Source organism: Sinocyclocheilus rhinocerous, unplaced genomic scaffold (genome assembly GCF_001515625.1).
Source record: "Sinocyclocheilus rhinocerous isolate Xijiao unplaced genomic scaffold, SAMN03320098_v1.1 scaffold42, whole genome shotgun sequence".
Lineage (NCBI taxonomy): Eukaryota > Metazoa > Chordata > Actinopteri > Cypriniformes > Cyprinidae > Sinocyclocheilus > Sinocyclocheilus rhinocerous.
In genome coordinates, this window is record NW_015627390.1 from 400,955 (window position 1) to 414,387 (window position 13,433).

The 13,433-nt window shown below is 34.4% G+C and overlaps 1 protein-coding gene across 1 annotated transcript in view; it reads left to right on the top strand.

Moving 5' to 3' along the window:
• Window positions 1-13,433, top strand: part of LOC107727856 (nuclear pore complex protein Nup155-like) — a 31,633-nt gene that overhangs the window by 1,696 nt on the left and 16,504 nt on the right. The window contains 12 exon segments of the mRNA XM_016537881.1: window positions 1,515-1,611; window positions 1,898-1,968; window positions 2,856-2,948; window positions 3,901-3,974; window positions 4,055-4,146; window positions 5,242-5,339; window positions 6,592-6,860; window positions 8,173-8,343; window positions 8,414-8,524; window positions 11,691-11,785; window positions 12,706-12,791; window positions 12,922-12,984. Coding sequence (XP_016393367.1) covers window positions 1,515-1,611; window positions 1,898-1,968; window positions 2,856-2,948; window positions 3,901-3,974; window positions 4,055-4,146; window positions 5,242-5,339; window positions 6,592-6,860; window positions 8,173-8,343; window positions 8,414-8,524; window positions 11,691-11,785; window positions 12,706-12,791; window positions 12,922-12,984 — 1,320 coding nt within the window.

Sequence of the window (13,433 nt, forward strand, 5' to 3'; positions counted from 1 at the left end):
CCAAATACACAAAATAATGTTCTTTTTAGCAACATCATATGACCCCTTTAATACAAGTCACGCGCGAGTAAACTGTTCTCTCATTGGTCAAAGTTCCACGGTTTATTTTCCGGGATTCCACTTAGCTGTCACGGCGGTTATCCGTCAGGATGGAACGACAACAGCTTTATTTATTTTTTGTTGCTGTCCTTATTTATCATTTTGAGCAGGAGTCCAGGATTCATCGGGAAAACATTTTTAAAATGCACCTACTAGGAAGAAGAGCAATAAGACGGCATTATAAAATGAAAAAGTGCACTTTTTTATTTTGAATGGTGAAGACGTGCTCACCCACAGACATTCACAGGTTCATTTTGAGGTATTAGCAAAACAACAAAGCTAATGCTTTTCACAGAACTTACGTAATTACCCATTATACATTGTGATATAGCCTGGTTCGTTGGTCCGTTAGATCGGATTGCTTTCTCACTACAACCGAACCGCTCCAGAGTTCGTTTTCAATCGAGCCGAGACCACCTCGTTCAGGCGATCTCGGACCGATTGTTTTGGCGCGGATCCGGGCGCGATTACATGGATTACCCTCTGCAGGGACCGGGACTGATCAGCGTGCCGAGTCTCCCGGAGCTCAGCGCCATCCGCAGGGTTCCTCTGCCTCCGGAGCTCGTCGAGCAGTTCGGTCGTATCCTACCATACAGATGCACAAAATAAACCTTGCACAGAAAGTGTCTTGTAGAATTAATCCATTAAGGGTGCTTTCGCACCTGTAGATCGATTGCTTTGTTCCGAAACAGGGATTCAAATTATTACAGTGTTGCTTTTTATTCTTGACGCGGTTCGCTTTCACACAGCAAAGTTTCTAAACGGACCAAATTTGTTAAAGGGGTCCTCGCGCGAGTAAACTGTTCTCTCATTGGTCAAAGTTCCACGCTTTATTTTCCGGGATTCCACTTAGCGGTCACAGCTGTCATCTGTCAGAATGGAACAATAACAGCTTTGCGGGCTTATTGTTGGGTTTTTTGTAGCTGTCGTTAATAATAATTTATCATTTTGAGCAGGAGTCCAGCACCTACAAAGAAGAGCAATAAGACGGCATTATAAAACAAAGTGAGCTTTAATTTTTAAATGGCAAAGACGTGCTCACCCACAGACATTCACAGGTTCATTTTGAGGTATTAGCAAAACAACAAAGCTAATGCTTTTCACGGAACTTACGTAATTACTCATCATACATTGTGATATAGCCTGGTTCGTTGGTCCGTTAGATCGGATTGCGACTGAATTGTTTCTCACTACAACCGAACTGCTCCAGAGTTTGTTTTCAGTCGAGCCGAGACCACCTCGTTCAGGCGATCTCGGACCGATTGTTTTGGTGCGGATCCGGGCGCGATTGCCATGTTCACATATGCCCAAACGAACCGAGCTAAGGGGGGAAACGCGCCAGGTTCCGAAACAACAGGCCAGGTGTGAAAGCACCCTGAGTTGTTTGTAGTGCCTTAATTGCCCCTTTTTACCAGATATGCAGTGCAATTGCATGATGGGAGTTTTCCCAGAAATCTCCAGAGCGTGGCTCACCATCGATAATGACATTTTTATGTGGAATTATGAGGATGGGTGAGTATCGACACACTGGATGTCATTAAAGGGCACTTATTATGCTTTTTATTTTAAATGATTTTACTTTTCCTTTAACATGTAATATAGCTGTCTGTGTATGTAAACGGTCTTATGACGTGAGAAAAATGTGAGCTTTACATCATGTGAATGTTTTCCAGCAGACCCCGAAAATAAAATAAAATTGTAAATGAGCAGAATGTTGGCACTTTTAAATATTTCTGGTATTAAGTATTTCAGACACATGAAGTTCATTGATGTTGATTTGTCTTGTTCGTTTCTTCAGGAGTGATGTGGCGTATTTTGACGGGCTCAGTGAAACTATACTGTCAGTTGGACTGGTCAAACCTAAGCCAGGTTAGTTGGATTTTCTGTTGTGCACTGTTTAGTGCTCACTCTCAGAAGAAGTTGAGAATGTTCCGGATTGATTATTCAGATGTTTTATCAGTCATTAGCCAAAAACGTGTGTAATGCATCGCAAGATTTCCTTCGGGAGATTTTTAGTTTTCATAATTTGATGTTTTACCACTGATTGTTTTTATATTCCAAATATTGTATTGACATGGGTAGTCTTAGTTGTTACAGGTATTTTTTTTTATTCAATAAACAGAAATGATACACCTGAACTGAAATGTACAAACACTTCCAGGGTAATATTAAAGAGCATCAGCACAGAAGTGTGCATGTGAGTTAACAAGCAAAAAAAATAAAAAATACATATATACAGTGATGTGAAAAAGGTTTTGCCCCCCTCCTGTTTTTATTTATTTTTGCATATTTGTCACACTTGAATGATTCAGATCATTAAACTAATTTTAATATTACACAAAGATAACCTGAGTAAATACAAAATTTAGTTTTGAAATAATGATTTCATTTATTAAGGGAAAAAAGCTGTCCAAACCCGACTGGCACTATGTGAAAAAGTAATTTTATTTATTTTATATTGTGTGTGTGTATATATATATATTTATATATATACATACACACACAATATAAATTAACCATAAATTATGACTATGATTTAAAAAACAAATATAGTAATAATTAAAAACTTTAATAAAAAAAAAAAACAGAAACATTATTAAGGAGAGGAAAACTAAATGTGACTGATTCTTGAAACTATTTGAGAATATTTTTATTCTCAAATAGTTTCAAGAATCGGTCACATTTTTTATTACTAGTTGAAGAAAAATAAATGGAGAAGTGAGTCTACCTCAACCAACTACTTTTGTTTGTTACAGGTATTTTTCAGCCTCACATCCACTTCCTGTTAGTGTTGGCCACACCGGTGGATGTCGTGATCCTGGGCTTGAGCTTCCCAAAAGCCCATACAGGTGAGTGTCATGTTTGGATGTGATTTAATCAGCATTGGCACATGTATCGCATGTGATTGTCATGCGGCTTTTTTGACAAAACGTGTTTAGGGTTCAGATCGCGCTATATGCGGAGAATAATGCACGGCAATCAGCTCACTTTTATTTAAAGTGGCGTTTATCAGTTTTTGCAAATGAACTCTTCATATCTCGTTATTAGATGATATTTTGCTGAGTGTATTATTGTGCTGGTATCTTAAGGATTATTGTGGACAGCTGACTCCTAGAGTTTTTGATATTCTTCATATTCTGTGTGATGGTGATAGAAATTAATCTTTTTCAATAAGTTTGAATTGGTTTTTACCTTTATAAAGCCATTTTTTCTAAAAGTGTGCATCATCTTTTGAATCAAATTCTTACATTTAATCAGTCAATTAGAATAATAAGTATTAATTAATTGAATATAGAAGTAATTAATTTTTTGTTGGCGAAATAGTGCAAAAACAGGCAATGTGGTGTCTAAAACGTAAGTCTACGTATATGAACTTAATTATTGAACTGTTGTAAAAAATCAATGTCACATTTGTAATCATGGTAATATTTGGAGAAAAACGGAACTCTTTGTGTGAAATTGATTAACTATATGAAGTAGTATAAATATACACATTTTCTGCCCCCATATCTTGAATTTGTGATCATTCTAAATGTATTTTAATAGACTGAATCATGCAGTGAAAGAACGCACTCTAAATACTCGCAATAGTCTAGACTTCACGTAATGCATGCACTCTGTAGAGGTTTTGAATGGTTTTTGCAAAATACTCATACAAACATAATTACAAAATACAAATAATGTCAAATCGTACATCGTTAAAACAACAATTACGATATTATCGCAGACGATATATATCGCCCACCTCTATTTTGTAAGCCAAACTGAATGTTTCACTTTAAATCTTGTGGTTTGTTTCAGATCCTGTTGTCCAAATTGCTGTTGATAATTCAAGGAACATTTTATACACGCGTTCGGAGAAGGGCGTCCTGCAGGTGGGTGTCTTGACAGTGAACCAGAGACTGTGGTGTTTGTGATTTTTGATTGGTTTTAATGTGATTTTTGTGTCTGTCAGGTGTATGATCTCGGCGCTGATGGGCAGGGAATGAGTCGAGTCGCTGCTATGTCTCAGAGCTCCATCGTCTCAGCGGCTGGAAACATCGCCAGGTAGAGCTTCACCTGTGTTTTCTGTGCACTTATAGAAAATAGATTTTGGCTGATAAATAGATAGCTGATTAACCATTATAATATTACAATCAAAAATACTCAAAGGGATTAATGTGTTATTTTTGATTAAATTATTGTAAATATAAATTATTATAAATAAGTATTCATTTGCTTTTATTTGGCATTTTTTTTATATAATTTTAAATTAAAATATCATTATTAATAATAGTATTGTTGTTTATTTTTATAAAAAATCATTATATTCAATACATGTACAATTAATTTAAATAATAATTTAATAATTGCGTTATATTATTATTATTATACACAATTGTTAATAATAAATGTGCTGTTATTATTAATAATAAAATAATATTTATCATTATTTTAAATGTAAAATTAATTAGAAAATGCTAATATTGGTCAGTGCCAATATGGTCACCAATATATTGTTTTTCTTAATTTGTAATAAAACTATATTAATTATATTATTTAAATAAAATTATATTAATAAAAATTTATCATTTTTAATAAATGCAAAATTAAATGATCAACTTATTGTGCACACCTGGGTTTTCTTAATAAAAACAATTATATTAATAATTCATATTATTTGTTATTAATAATAAACGTATAATTCTTTAAATTCAAAATGAATTAAAATGGTCACCAATATACTGTGCGCTCCTAGTTTTTCTTAATAAAAATTATATTAATTATTACTAACATTTCATTTTAAAAATATTAAAAACTTTACATATAAATATTGTAAAAGTTGTACATTATTATTAATAATTCGTTTATCATGTTTCATAAATGTGAAATTAATAAAAAAAAAAAATTTCTTGTCAATACCAGTATGGTCACCAGTATGTTGCATGCACTCCTAATTTTTCTTAATTATTTATAATAATTAGATGATATTAATAATTATTTTTAAAAAATAAACATTTTGTTATGAATAAAAATGAAAATGCATTTTAAAAATGGTCACAGATATGGTCACCATTATATTGTGCAATCCTGCTTTTCATGTTAAGTTTTCCTGTGTAATGCATTTTTCACCTCAAATGCATGTCTTTGCCTGTTTTTCAGGACGATCGACCGCTCCGTGTTCAAACCCATTGTTCAGATCGCAGTAATTGATCGCCCAGAGTCGTCAGACTGTCAGCTGTTGGCCGTCACTCATGCTGGTATGATTTAGAAATGGAGACTCCAATGCATCTTGGGTCTGTATCTTCTCTAAAGGCCGTTTCGCACGGAGTGCGATGCGAAAAAGCGAGGCGAATTGCTGAGGAATGTTGCTTTCACGCGATTAATCGCCTTCTGCTAATTCAAGCCTGCATGCTAGGTGGCGCCAACCAGCAATGCATTTTTCCTCATGTAGCCTAAGTATCTCGTATATGGCTTTTACTTCGTCCACTGCTCAATATACAGCATTACATTTAGGGTGTATTCACACCTCTCTTGTTTGGTTCGATTGAATCGAACTCAAGTTCGTTTTCCCCTCTTGGTGCGGATCTTTTGGGCAGGTGTGAATACAGTAATCGCACTCGAGTGCGGACCAAACAACCGCACCGAGACCCAGCTGAAGAGGTGGTCTCGGTCCGCTTCCAAACGAACTCTGGTACGGTTCATTTAAGGTGTGAATATGACCCGACCTCGATCCGACCCAATTGCAGAAATCACGCTCAGAAACAGACAGCTCGCGCATATAGTGCTGTTATTTGCGTTTCAATGGCTTAAATCACTTGTTTTTAAACCACAATGCTTAAAAACACATGCAAATGATGAGTTTTCGTGACAATGGCGCACAGCAACGTGACGTGACCACTCTAAATAGGCTAAAGCTTGCCGCAAAAGTTATATGTTGGGGGGAAATAGTAAGGAGATATTTGAATAATTTATTAATAAACTAGTGTTTTCTGAGTCAGTGTCGCAAAAATGAAATTGACGATCCTGACTCGCCATCTCATCATTGGACGTGCCTTTAGAAAGAATGGACTTTCCTGGTGTGAATACACCCTTAGATAAATAACTTTTGGTTCTTCATCAGCACAAACTATCCATAATGCTTAGATGAAAATATAATTGGAGGTACAATTAGCATCAAGCTACATTTCAAAATGTATGTAATGTTTTTGCTCAAACCACACTTTAAACCATCATCGAGTGCTTGTAATAACTTCTGATTGTGATCTAAAATGGATTTTGATTCTATAATAGGCAGACATGCACTCTTTGTATGTTATAATGGACTGAACGCTACCTGCTGCTTGTCATTTGTCATAAACATTCTTTATTGTTATAAAAATACTATGAGCTGCATAAAACATATACAGAAAGTATATTGTATGAATATAAATGTATCTATGTTCAGACACCAACGACAACAACATCTCGTGTGTGGAAAGGTCTTAAATTGTGTTTCTGTGTGTCGTGCAGGTGTGCGTCTTTACTTTAGCACCATCCCTTTTGCTCCTCCGAACGCCAAACACATCTCGGCCCGGCCCTGTGTGCTGGTGCTGGTGCATGTGCGTCTGCCACCCGGATTCTCTGCGTCCTCCACCCTCCAGAAACCGGCTAAAGTTCACAAGGCTCTCTACAGTAAAGGAGTTCTGCTGATGGCCGCGTCTGAGGCAGAAGACAGCGACGTTCTGTGGTGCATCAACCACGATTCCTTTCCCTTTAAAAAGCCCCTCATGGAAGCTCAGGTCAGAGATGTTATTTCCTCTTCCTGTCCGGCTGGTCGTTTCTTCATTTGTTTGTCGATTGTTTTAAAAAAAAAAAATTTTTTATGGAAGCTTGTTTCCACCATGGAATAGTTTATATTTCTCAGTTCCCACTTTTTTTTATCCTCACAGTTCTGAGAAGAAAATCCGAATAGTGAGACTGTATAACATGGAATGTCGTGTAGTTTTTCAACTTGAAATTGTGACATAAATATATTACTATGGTACAGTAGAATATGTCTTAATGTAGTAATAATAATAATAATAATAATAATAGTACTAATGATAAATTAAATTAAAAAAAATTTTTTTTTTTAAGGAATAATCCAATTGTTTTCATCCATGTTTTAATTTTAAGAGTAAACATCTGTTATGCAGCACTTTGCTTGCCAGAAAATTAAAGGGTTTGTTTAATTGACTAAAAGATACTTTTTTTTTTTTTTTTTAATGCTTTCATTTGATTGCATGAAAATAATTTAAGACAAAATGTGTTTTACTGAGAAAAAACAAGATTTGGTTTTTAAAAAGACTTTTTCCTAAAGGTACATCTGTAAAAAGGGGGGTCGTCTTATAATCAGGGTCGTCTTATATTCGGGCCAATACGGTACTAGTACTTAACACAACATTTCTGGAGGAAAAACAAACATTTCATAGTGCCGTAAAAATTTTATTTTTGTTAGAATTGTTATAAATTGTTGCTGTATAAGTTTCATTATTTTAATTAATTAGATACTTTTTATTACAAAAAAAAATAGAAGTTAAGTTATTTTTATCATTTAAATTAATTAGACATACTTATTGAAATTGTGATTATTAAAATTTTAATTAAACCATTAAAATTGAATTTTGGTACAAAAAAAAACATAGTGCACTAAAAATTGTTTTTTTTGTTCAAATTTGAATAAATTGCTTTATTTTGTGCGTTTCATGATTTTAATTAATTAGACCGTTTTTGATTACTAAAATTAAATTTAACCATTAGAACAGTCAATAAATATCAAATTGGAATCCAGAAAAAATAAAAGGGGGAAAAAAATTATTTAGAAAAAAAACAACAACTGAAATTAGGTAAAAATAGATTTGTGAGATGAAAAGTCACGATCACCTTTTTTATTTTTTATTCTGAGGCAGAAACTAAAAACAGAATTGCGAGAAAAACTCGTAATTCTGATTTTATATCTCGCAGGTAAAAAGTCGCAATTGACTTTTTAATTTTTCTATTCTGTGGCAGAAACAGGCTTCTATAGATTATCGCGACAACACACTGATGTCTGTGTTTTGTCTCTTTCTCCAGATGACGGTGAATGTGGACGGTCACTCGTGGGCTCTGTGTTCAATCGAGGAAACCAAATCTCCCAGAATCCTCACTCCTCTCAATAAAGATCTCATTCCAGTCACTGACTCTCCTCTGGTCGTTCAGCAGCACAGCGTCCCGCCGCAGACGTTTGTTCTCCTGTCCGCTCAGGTATGATTGAGCCTCTCGTTGTGATGTGCTTCATGTTGTTCTTCTCTCACGGTTTGTTTCCCGTCTTCAGGGGAGTCACATCTTCCACAAGCTGCGGCCGGTGGATCAGCTGCGCCACCTGCTGGTGAGCAGCGCTGGAGGAGAGAGCGAGGAGATCGAGAGGTTCTTCAAGCTGCACGGGGTGAGTGACGGCACGTTTAATCTTTGAGACACATCTATTCAGACACCTTCAACATTTCTCACATTATCACGGTTTATTCGCTATAGTTTAGAAAATGGGAATAAAATATGAGTTAAACTGTGTCAGAACAAATTCATCTTGATAATGTCAGATAACTTTGATAGAAAGGTATGTAATGGATTACAATCAACCAAAAATTATTCAGCTGTTAATTTAAAGGGTTAGTTCACCCAAAAATGAAAATTCTGTTCCAGAACGTAATCAGCGTTGTTTACGTTCATCTTGCGCGCGATAACATTCTGGGGTACTCTCCAAAAATGGCAGAAGACGGTAACTCGGGGAGAAGAATTGTTGAATAAATTATTATTGTTTTCTTTGCGCACAAAAGTATTCTCGTAGCTTCGTAAAGTTACAGTTGAACCGCTGATGTCACATGGACTATTTTAACGATGTCCTTGCTTACGTTTCTGTGCGTTGATCGTGTTAATATCCTTGCTGTCTATGGAGGGTCAGAGAGCTCTCGGATTTCATCAGAAATATCTTAATTTGTGTTCTGAAGATGAACGAAGGTCTTACGGGTTTGGAACGACACGAGGGTGAGTAATTAATGACAGAATTTTCATTTTTGGGTGAACTAACTACAATTAGATAATATCAATTTAGGTCAACCAATTATCAAGCAATGCTTAATTTAGTTTAGTCTGTGGTGTAAAAACGCCGCATTAGCAATTAAAGAAAAAACACTTCAGCAAAACATGGTCTTTTTGGACTTTTTGGTCCCAAATTTTTATCAATTTTACAGGTAGTCCACTGTAAAATTTATAAAAATTTGGGACCAAAAAGTATTCAGACACTTTGACCTGACCTGACCGAATCGAGCATCATATCAGAAATTTAAAGGTATTCATCATGGCAACCCGTCAAAATAAAAGTTCGGTTTAACTTGAAGACATTGTGCCAGAAATATATTACTATTGTTCAGTAGAATGTATATAGCCTACTACTACAAGTGCTAAAATTATTCAAACTTTGTTTTAAGGAATAATTACACAACATTTCCATGTTTTAATTTTAATAGTAAATTCCCTTTGTTTGCCAAAAAAAGTTAAATTTTCAATAATTAAAAGATACATGAAATTAATGTTTTATGCCTTCATTTGATAACCAGAAAAATTTAAATACACAACAGAATTTCTGAGAGAGAAAAAAAAATTCATAAGGCTATTTTAAGAATAGATTTCAATAAATTAAGTTGTTTTTATGCATTCAAATGATTAGACATGCTAAAACTAAATTTGGTAATAATAAAACTTTTAAGGTGAGAAAAAACAAAACATTTCATAGGGCCCTAAACATGTAATTTTTGTATAATTGTATAAGTTTCATGATTTTAATTAAGACATGCTTTTTGATTAATAAAAGTTGATTTAACCATTAAAAAGGAGTCCAGAAAAATTAAAACGGGGAAAAAATGGAATCCAGAAAAATTTACATGGAAAAAATAAAATGGAATTCATAGGGCTCTACAGGGCTGTACAGTGTGACATATATGTATTTATATATATTTATATATATATATAAAACTGGTCTGTGCGATGAATAAATGTACCACTGTAGCACGCATGCGATACAGTTTTGCATGTTCATAACACAGCCGCTTAATAGTGTGAAGTGATTTCTTGTGCTTGTTTGTGTGTGTGAGATTGATTATACTTGGTAGTTAGGGGTGTGCGATATGACGATTTTTGATCGTGGACGATTAAAATGTCTCCACGATCTGCTTTTGAAGAAATATCGTTGTATCGTGCTACAGCGCACATTCTATCAGCTGCAGTTCTGGCGCCTCCCTCCGTCTCAATATAATGTACAACGCCACATGCATTCACATCAGTGTTAGCTCAGCGGTAGAGTTACTCTCACGGGACACTGCACTTATGCGCAGTCACAAAACTACATTATTTCCATCTACTTTAAAGCAATACCGGTTAAACCTTTAATTCACGTGCTGTTCTGCATGCGCTTTTTCTGAGCGCGTACTCATGAAGCGCCACTGAGAGCCTGTCAAAAAGCGCCTGATTATTGGACTAAGTTGTCTTTCGCGTCTGATTGATTTAGCGTCTAATACTGTCAAAAACACACAAGGTTTACATATTGTAAACAGTTGGTTTGTCTAAAATGAAAGTAAACAGTTGAGAGAGAAACGTGTGCAGCTCTTAAAGGGCCAGTAGCTACTAAACATGCTGCCGACTGTCATTAAAGGGATAGTTCAGTCCCAAACAATAATTTCTGTCATTATTTGCTCACTCACATTTTGTCCCAAACCTGTATTAATTTCTTTCTTGTGCTGAACACAAAAGAAGATATTTTGAAGAATGTGAGTAACCAAACAGTAGCTGGTCCACACTGACTTTTACAGTAGGAATAAAATACCATGGAAGTTACTGTGGACCAGCAACTGCTTGGTTACCCACATTCTTCAAAAATAAGACGAAATAAATTAATTCAGGTTTCAAACAACTTAAGTAAATGATGGTATAAAAATGAAACACTATGACGGAATTGAATTTTCATTTTTGGTGAACTATTCTTTTAATGTTAATAAAACAACAAAACACAGAAAAAAAGTATAATTGATGTATGTAGAGTATATAGTGTTTTATTTTAATATTTGTTCATTAAATTTCTTGAATGTTACTGCTAAATACTGTACCTGAAAAATAAAGCACTGTTTGTTTTATTTGTATATTATGTGTATTTGTAATGTATATCTTTGTTCTTATTTTGTAATAACAAAGATAAAATAATGACAACGATTTTTATCTTTGCTCACTTTGGCCTAAATGTCTGCCATTCTTTTTTATTTTATATTTTGTTAAGGTGTAAGAGGTGTTATGTTTCTGCAATCTTCCATTTTTAGCAAATTAAGAAAACTTTGTCTAAAAACAATTTTTTGTATTTTTTGTGCTCTGTATGGAACATCAGTGCCTGTTTAAGTGATGAACTCCATTACTTGTGTTTGTTTCAGACATGATAACAGACGTTTTATACTTGTGCTACAACTTTTTGGCCTGTGCTACAAAACTTTCAACCTCTGTAGCACCAGTGCTATGTGAAAAAAAAGTTAACGTACAGCCCTGCTCTAATATATAGATGTTTTCCTGTACAGGAAGGGCAGGCGTGTGCCACGGCGCTCATCTTGGCCTGTTCCTCAGCAGCGTGTGATCGAGAGGTTTCTGTATGGGCCACACGAGCCTTCTTCAGGTCAGATATGAAGTTATATAATTGTTCTTTCCCAGGCTTTTGATGATATTTGTGGTTGCTTTGAAATGGCTTAAAGGGTCTTTTTTTTAAGTTAGAGCAACCATCGTTTCATTTTTAACGGTCCTTGTAGCCAAATAGTTTCAAAATGTGTAAAGAATCAAATATATTAAAAAAACAATTAAAATTAAATTAAATTTATAATCAGTGTTTTTCAAGTCAACACAAGGAATATCTATTTACATTTTTTTTCTGTATTATTTGCACCAGTATAACAACAAACAGCGATATGATTAACATACATGCATTTTTAAAGGGGTCATATGATGCGATTTCAAGTTTTCCTTTCGGACAATTTGAACCGATTTTTAGTTTATTTTTTTTAGTAATTACAGATTTAGAAACACAAAAAAGCTTTTTATCTTTTGTTTTTATTTTGTTGTAACTACAGTTTTGGAATATTTCTACAGTAATGCTTTATTTTGTTTTTAATAATTTTTTAATAATGACAATTAAGGATTTTTACAAAAATCTTTTTATTAATTGTTTTTGTTTCTTTTATTTATTTTATTTAAACCTTTTGTTTTATGTTGCTATTTTACATGATTTCTGAATGTAATAAAAAATAGAAAAATGTCACTCATACACCAATGTGACTTTTCAGTCTTTGTTTTTATTTTATTTATGTATTTTTTTATTTGAACAATTTCGATCCAGTGCAACACATTTTCCGTAAAATACGATACATTTGATCAGTTCATTAAATGGCTAAATAAAATGTGCCTTAAACCACTGCAATATTCATTTCACAAATCATGATGTTTCTTTTATATGGGCAACAAAATCGTCATGAATATATTGTGAGTATTTGATGTTGCACAGCCTGTTTTGACATTATTAATAAAGAAGGTATTTTTATGCAGGTACGGTGGAGAGGCTCAGATGCGTTTCCCATCTGCCATTTCTGCCCCCAGTAACGTCGGCCCGCTCTTCAGCTCCCCTGTACCAGGTGACTAACATCTCAACCCGCCACGCTGATCATGTTTTAACCATTAACCATGTCGAATCACTTACTAGTAGCTGGTTGTTCATGTGTCAGTGTCAACTAATGTCTAATCTGTAGTCTGCTGTGATTGTAGGATCCCCAATGTCTGTCGGCAGCCCCCTACCAAACCCCAGTTTTCTTGCCACACCTGCGCCAGGTATAAACCACCCCTCAGACCAGCGACCGCTTCACTAATCTGTCTCTACTAGTATAGTGGATCTTACTAATGGGGTTTGATGGCCATCTAGTGGAAAAGCTTGGTACTACGCCCAAACAAAATCTCACTTGAATGCTCATTTTTTGAGATATCAACCTCAAATTTGGAACATAACCTGTTAAGAATTTTGGTTTTGATTTTTTAGAACCAGAGTAAAACATGTTTTGTAAAATATATATTTTATATAAAATATAAATATTTAAATTATTAAATTTTATATTTTCATAAATTTAAACTTCCATAACTTTTTTGTTATATAATCTTTATAACTTTTTCCACTTCTACAATAATCTGCCAAGTGTCTTCTTTGAAAATGCAAACATTTACTTACCCTCAGCTCATCCAAGATTAGGATTAGTTTGTTTCTTCATCATATTTGTCATATTTGT